This window comes from Montipora foliosa, chromosome 6 (genome assembly GCF_036669935.1).
Source record: "Montipora foliosa isolate CH-2021 chromosome 6, ASM3666993v2, whole genome shotgun sequence".
In the NCBI taxonomy this organism is placed as follows: Eukaryota; Metazoa; Cnidaria; class Anthozoa; order Scleractinia; family Acroporidae; genus Montipora; species Montipora foliosa.
In genome coordinates, this window is record NC_090874.1 from 58008584 (window position 1) to 58016083 (window position 7500).

General features: G+C 40.9%; 2 protein-coding genes across 2 annotated transcripts in view; one reads left to right on the plus strand and one right to left on the minus strand.

Annotated features, from left to right (window-relative positions):
* Positions 1-5593, minus strand: part of LOC138007896 (sperm-tail PG-rich repeat-containing protein 2-like) — an 18600-nt gene extending 13007 nt beyond the window's left edge. The window contains exons 1-4 of the mRNA XM_068855021.1: positions 5414-5593; positions 4646-4794; positions 2737-2883; positions 1495-1662 (exon numbers count right to left, since the gene is read on the minus strand). Coding sequence (XP_068711122.1) covers positions 1495-1662; positions 2737-2883; positions 4646-4794; positions 5414-5519 — 570 coding nt within the window. The 5' untranslated portion in view covers positions 5520-5593. The remainder of the gene's footprint in view (positions 1-1494; positions 1663-2736; positions 2884-4645; positions 4795-5413) is intronic.
* A 245-nt stretch (positions 5594-5838) lies between these two features.
* Positions 5839-7500, plus strand: part of LOC138006080 (single-stranded DNA-binding protein, mitochondrial-like) — a 4627-nt gene continuing 2965 nt past the window's right edge. Inside the window, exons 1-3 of the mRNA XM_068852245.1 lie at positions 5839-5945; positions 6054-6108; positions 7120-7236. Of these exons, the coding sequence (XP_068708346.1) occupies positions 5919-5945; positions 6054-6108; positions 7120-7236 (199 nt within the window). The 5' untranslated portion in view covers positions 5839-5918. The remainder of the gene's footprint in view (positions 5946-6053; positions 6109-7119; positions 7237-7500) is intronic.

Genomic DNA, 7500 nt, shown 5'->3' on the forward strand with positions numbered 1-7500 from the left:
TTAGTTTGAGGGATCCACTACGAATGGAGAAATCACTCCTCAAAACAGTCGCTACGCTTTTTCTGTTCCGCAATTACGCAATAATATTTTTCGAGACCACTTCTTTCAATGTTACTCCTGCTCCAACCAAGGCGTAAGTGGGTTCCAACCAAGCATTTTCTGAATGCTCACAAGTTCCACTAGCTATTTCCACAGTTTCGTCATCGTAGCTTTCAGGGTAGCGAAAATATTAGCCTTTGACTGAGTCGCTACGTTTTTTTTAACATGCCGCGCCATATTGAACCTAGTCTTGAGTGCCAGTGAACATCACAAATCTACATCGCAAAGAAGCCATGATTTCCATGTGCTTCACAAGGCTTGGTAACCTTTCCTCTATGGATATTATTGGGAAGTCCACAATGTCTTTTCAGGGGCAATTTTCAGGAAATTGAGAGAGACATCTGCTCTGACCTCAAATTGTAAAGTGGAGCAAAAAAGTGGAGCAGAAAGCCGGCGTTTAGGGTGTCAATAGAACTAAATGAGGGGATGCTATCCTCCATGTAGTGAAAGCTTTCTGTTTTTACTTTTTATTTGCCTCAAAATTGACTATCTGTATGAAAGACCACGCCTGCAAGGGGTCATGGGTAAATCAAAAATTCAGTCTTAACGGACGAAACATTAATATTTTCCGAACAATTAGAAAGATATGTAAGTCTGGATGTGAAATAAGCCAAAATAAGTGATTTTCACCCCAATAAACACAATTTCACAATTTTTAGGTATGTTACAGAAATGGGTACCGTGATCATGCTACTCATCGATAATGTCCCATTGCAATGGAAAACTACATCATCATGTAAGTCCAAAATGTTTGTTTCAGTGTCGAAACGCAACTTTTGGTGCATGATGATAGTAAGAGATGAAAAAAAAAAACCTCAACCCAAAAATAGCTTCATGCGCCATTATATCCCACGCTATAAAAATTTATGATAGGGGGAACATGTTCTCATAAGCACAACCTTGCTCCCCGTAATTATCTCAAAAGCAGGGGAGCTCTCACCCTGCCAGCAGAGCCTTTCTTAACTCAAAGAGAAAGAAAGGACTCCGCAGAAATTGTTTAAAGTCTTTATTGAATATGTGCAAGTCGTTGCTTGGAGACAGTTTCAAACCCAGCCCAAGTCTCGATCGCACTCCTAGACGCCATTATGATATTGATTTTCTTACTGACGGCTCGCTTTGGACCTTCGTCTCGTCAAAAATGTCATGCGCACGCTGCCTAAACAGGTTTGACTGGAGTGAATAACTCAAAAATTTGGGCCGCTGCAGCGACTTAAAAGACTTGATACAATTTCTGCAGAGCCTCAGATTTTTGCTCTCCTCCTGGTGAGTTTTAGAGAGGCTCTGTTCCCAGGGTGGCAAGGTCTGCTCTGAACTGCAGACAAGTACAAAATGATAAAAATAATTTGCCATAATGATTTCACCTGTCAACTTCTAGAAAGAATCCTAGATACTTACATGATTGACATTGTAGTAAGCAGGACCCATGGTAATGTCATGGTTTGGTATGTCCTGTGGTCGCAGACTTCCATCTGGTGCTTCTTCATATCCGTATGCTTTACCAGGTGATGGAATGGAAGGGGGATCTGGTTTTCTCTGAAATGTTATGCGACTCGTCTTGTATATCTGAAGAGACAGGAGATGCTCACATCACACAACATTGATTTATTTATTTAGGGTTAGTTTGAAACACTGTACTAAGTTTGTGTTTCAAATTGGGGGATAACTAATGCAAAGTATTCAGAAGCCAAGTAGCTAAGCCAGCCTAACAATTATTTTTTTTGAGGAAGGGGAATTCATGATCATCAATTGAAAGTTTTATGTAAAGTGTTTATGTTCCTGAACTTTAGTACCGTTTTAGTAACCACATAATTATTTGCTTACTCAAAACTACCTCCCCTTTATGATAATTAATCCTTTGTCTCTAATATAAGTCTAGAGTGACAATATAGACTTAACACTGTACTCTGTCTAATGCCAGATGATTTTACCCATCAATAGTCCGGGGTCCCTTAGAGGTGAATAAGGGTTAAGAAGACCATACAACCATCATGATAATTGTTTTTTTCATGAGGGAAAAAGACCTCAGTATCCAAATAAAAAATAATCTCTCTTTAAAATAGCAGCTCTTCTATGAAGCTACACTGTACAATCCGGGAACTTAATGCAGTAACCACTAACGGAAAGTGAGTGCTCTTAAACCACTATGATTTGTAACCTAATGCCACCCAAACTCAAATCTCTTAACCCTTTCACTCCCAATAGTGCCACTTATAGATTTTACTCTGTCTAACGCCAGACAATTTTACTCGTCAGTGGGGAACCCCACGGGGGTGAAAGGGTTAACAACAGCTAGATTCACTCAAAAACTATGTCCCCATTAACCATTAACCCTTTCACTCCCAATAGTGCCACTTATAAATTTTACTCTGTCTAACGCCAGACGATTTTACCTGTCAATGGGAAACCCCATGGGGCTGAAAGGGTTAAACCATTGACTCCTGGAAGTGAGACTTAACAGATTTTACTCTGTCTAATGTCAGACAATTTTACTGGTCAACTGGAGGTGTCCTGTGGCACCTGAGGAGTGAATTGGTTAATAAAGCCCTTAAATCTGGTGGAGCAAAGCAGTTCTAGTCTCCAGTGTAGTAATAACATGAAGGAAAAATAAATAACTATTACAATGCTAGTCTGACTTACTGAGCCATCCTTCATGCCTTCATTAACTAACAACTCAGGAGGCAGTTCTCTCTGGGCATACTTCTCCTTTAGCCAATCACTGCGTTTTTGCAAATTATAAGCTCCAGGTCCGGGTGTATAAGATGCTTTACCAACAAATCTGGAAGACTAATTTACAAAAAAGTAACATTATTAACATAAATTAAAGTAGAGATGGCACATAATATGAAATGAGCTTGTATAGCACTGGTTGCTTTGTGGAGTCTGTGAGGCAGCAGCAAGGCAAGGCAAGTCTGCTTACAGGCCAGTGGCCCAACACGCCAGAGCCTTAAACCCCAGTTTCCGTAGCATGAAGCAACTAGGAGTATTTCTACTCCCCCCTGGATGGGATGGTAGTCCATCGCAGGGCCACCCCTAGCATTAAATTCGCCGGCACCCATTTATACACCTGGGTGGGGAGAGGCACCGTGAGGCAGCAGCAAACCCACAAAAACAAGTGATCATGTTGGAAGTCAGAGGAATGGTTCCCATTCCTTGTTTTACTCTCCTCTCAAACCAAAAAAACAGCCAGAGCTCTATGAAAGGCTAGTTCTGAAGTTTAATCATTTGTAGATGTTGTGGTTCAAATTTTTTCTTGGTTTAAAAATTTTCAAACCAGTTCAATTTTCATTTTTCTTTGTCTAATATTTATCGTCATAATCTGAAACAAAGGAATATAAAAAAATTGAATTAGGAAAAAAATTGAGCCACAACATACATGTGGGCAGCCCATTTTCCTCAGTCACTTAGAAATATGGTCAAGCAGAGGTGACAGCACACTGTACATGTAACTGCTAAGAACACACGTGCCATAGTGCCTCACTAGTCCCCCCACCCTTCCTCCCTCTCTTCCCTACAGTAATCAGTGATAATTATCTCTGTTAAGGGGAACTGGGGCTCTTGCAGAAGTTGGATGTGCCGTGTCTTGTAAAACACCTGTGCCTGTACTGGCTGGGTGTTCTATTCTTAGGAGTGAGGAGTTTCCTCAGTCTAATGCCAGAAGATTTTTCTTGTCAATGGGGTCAACAGGTTAACAACCTCTCGTATTCACCCAAAAACATGTCCCAATCCATTCAGAAACTATGTCCCTGTTAACCCATTGACTCCTAGGAGTGAAACTTAATAGATTTTATTTTGTCTAACCCCAGCCAATTTTACTTGTCAGCGGGGGGTGGTTCCGAAGTCACTGGGTTATAATTACACCTGGAGGAAGTGCTGCTATTATGGAGGTTGATGGGAAGAGGTAAGGTATCAGTATCGTTAAATGAATGATGGCCGGAGGACTGGTTAGTGGTTGGTGACAGGTGGAGAATGATTGGAAGCTTGGTGGGGTTGGTGTCTTGTAGTGGAATGGATAGCAGGGAACAGCTAATGTGCTGTAACGAAAACCTTCCCTCTGGTTACGAAGAGGAAATTAGGAGCGATAATCTACCATTCTGTTTATATTAAAGGCACTTTAATATATTATGTGATTTTCGTTAAAGCAAACCGATGCAATAATTATTTTTTTCACTGCAAATTCGCTTGGAACTAGATGTAATTTTGCCCAGGCAATGACAAATTTTCCCTGCTAGCAGAGTTCTCTTTTTATGTTCACTAGGCTTTTTATGTTTGTTAACCTGTGCCATGGGTCAAAATCCACTGTGTTGAGCATGCGTGGAGGTTACTTAGCAACTGATTTCCTCACATGATACATCATGTTGTGTGGGCTCTCTCTTCTCCCCGTACTCATTAGCACAGCAAACGCAAATGACGAAAATACTAATTGTGTTTAGTTCATGCAACAAAGTCGCAAAAAAAAAAAACATGTATAGTACACAGGCATGACGACAGCCAGTTCTCTATAGTGGAAAAAAACAAAACAAAGTAAGCCTAACATTAATTTACTGACCCTGTTGGCCAATGTGCTTCCTCCTTTCACTCTCTCAGCAACAATGGCTGGATCATACTGGCCAGGACCTGGTGCAGCCATGATGCTGTCACCGACATCAAGGAATGTCTCCCGTGCCGTCATGGACAAGAATGGCGCATATCCATCTGCTGTATACAAGAGAAATTACACAGCATTAGACAAACTGGATAGCTGCAACTAAAGCCGATGACACACGGCTCAACATCCTGCAACACAGCAAGTGTTGAACAATGTTGCTCAGACATTTTGAACGGAATAGAACTGGTCTCTATTTTCGTTCAACAACGTTTAACGTGTTGAATGGCATATATCAACACTCAACATGGCATGACACACTGTTCAACATTCTGTTCAACAGATGTTGAAACATGTGTCACCGGCTTATAAAGAATTGATGAAAATGCGCCTGTGGCCGCAAATAAAAGCTCCTCCTTTGAGCAGTGGCCGTAGTGACCCTGTCTGCAAACTTCCTTATGGTACGATCGTAAACTACATGTATATGAAACTGAAAGCCATTTCTCTTTGTAAATTATAAGTCACCTCAAAATAGACGTTTATTGTAACTCAGTTGTAAAAGACCGTATATTTAAGGTTTAAAGAAGATTTGCAATCTTTTAACTAAGTATAGATGTGTCAGCAATTTGTCTGCGGGCAATTGGTCTTGTATTCTTGAATAGAGTTGATTTAACATACAGGTATGGCGACGATTTTTTGACCGTAAGATAAAATAGAATTGCTGATACAAACTGTATTTTGTAGGTGCAGATTCAGGAGGTTCGTAGGAGCCAGGCCCAACACTGCGTCCTGTGCTATCAGCTGGTTTAGTTAACGTTCTTGGAGCTCGATCATACATTTTCAGGAGCTTAAAATCACAACACACTCAAAAGCTAAACCTTTATCACCAAAACATGGCGGATTCTTGTTGTTATGGAAACAATTCTCTCTCTCCCAAACAGACTGGTACCAAATCAACGAATTGCGTTGTGATAGTCTGTGTGAGTGGGATTGGGCTGCAGTGATAACTGATATGTTCCTTTGGAGAGAGAAGAAAGAGTCTGATGGAACCGGTTACATCAGAAAGAAATTGATTTGAGCCTCCCTATGATGAAATGAACAAAATGATTGTCAATGATATTTTTTTCTGGAAGAATAAAAACTCCCGTTGCACACCTCTTCCCTGAGAGACCATGGGCGGGAAAGAAAGAAAAAGCGAGGTTACATAGATTGTGTTCGAACTCTTAATTGTAGCAAGATGTTTGGTCGACAGTGTTTCCAGCAGGTAAGACGTGCACCGCACCGTACTGCACTGGACGTACGGTTTGAGCTTTTCATTTATCCTTTCGATTCTGAAATTGTTTGTGTGGATATCTCCATGTCAATTTAATAGCTCAAACGTTTCGCAGCAAGATGTGAGGGAGACCTACCTCGAAGAAGCGGGAAATGTAAGCCTGACCTTGAGTTATGGAACATTAAATCAGTTGCTTTTGAGATGGAAGGACGATACGACGTCCCGTTTTGTTAATCAACGAGCTACCAGTGACAAGGCGCTTTTCTACAATCCCACGCTTGTACAAACTTTGTCACGTACCCCAGCCCTGTTTTATTGATATCCACCTCCACCCATCCATCCCCCCTTTACCTAGGGATGAGTGAGGGGATGCCAAGTTTGACTTGTATTAAGAGAAGAATATAGCAAAATTTATCAGAGGAAATACAAAAGTTGGCTTACTCGATATTAATTAGAATGATACCATACAAGTGGATAGGACTTTAGTCATGTTACATGTATGCTCAAGATGATCGTAAGTACTAAACGGAAATGAAACGGCTAGCTTCCTGTTATTTCCTCTGGCAGAGTGGAAAATTCAGTCAATCCGGGGCAGATCTAGAGGGGAATTCCCCCTTCCCCCTCCCCTCCACGATCTCTGAGAGTACCCGTGGCTTTCTAATACAACTTGTATTCTGGAAGAAGAAAAAAAACGTCACCAGTCAGCTACTGTAACCCCATTCCTTAGTGGTGTATCCCCTCCTAAGAAAAATCTGAGATCCGCCCCTGGTCAATGACCTTTTCTTTTATTACGTTGGAAGGGGAAACCCTTTTTATTTTCTCACGCTTTGTCAAAAGGGGAAAAGCAATAATCAGAGTTTCTATGTGCAGTAAAAAGTTACCTGCTTGAACTTGGGTTGCCATTTTCACCCCCCTTAGCTTTGCCGTTCCTTTCCTCATTTGACTAATAGCTTTGCCATAATACATTGCTACTGATTAATTTACATGGTTTGTCAACAATAGTCTACAACAAATACTTGGCAGCACACTTTCCTGCTGAAGAAATTTAAGAATACCCACATGATTTGCACAATTTATCAGAGGAACACACATGATTTGCACAACTGATTTGTGTAACTGGGTCAAGATGCTTGTCTAATGTTAGAATGTCATGATTGATTTTCAGGCCTTAACAGCGTCCAACTGATTGGTTACTCTGGCAGTGATCCATTGCAAGGCAGTAATGAATTTCAGCCAACAAAATTCAGTTTAGCAACAACAGTTTACTACAAATCAAGAGATGGTGAGAAAAATTACAGCCAAGCTGCATCTAGCACACCAACTGAGTTTTGGCAAAATTCAAATGAACATTCAAAGTCCTCTCTTATGCCAACATGTATGGCATTTGAATTGAATCTTGACCATTTTTCAATCTCAGCCCCAGAGCTCTTCTCTTGACTAAGGGAGGGAAGTGCTTTGGGGAGCCCTGAAACAAAGCGTTTTCTCATTGGTTTTCGTGAAGGGCAATCAAAAGCGTCTCTAATTGGTGCATTCATGTTAGCGCAAG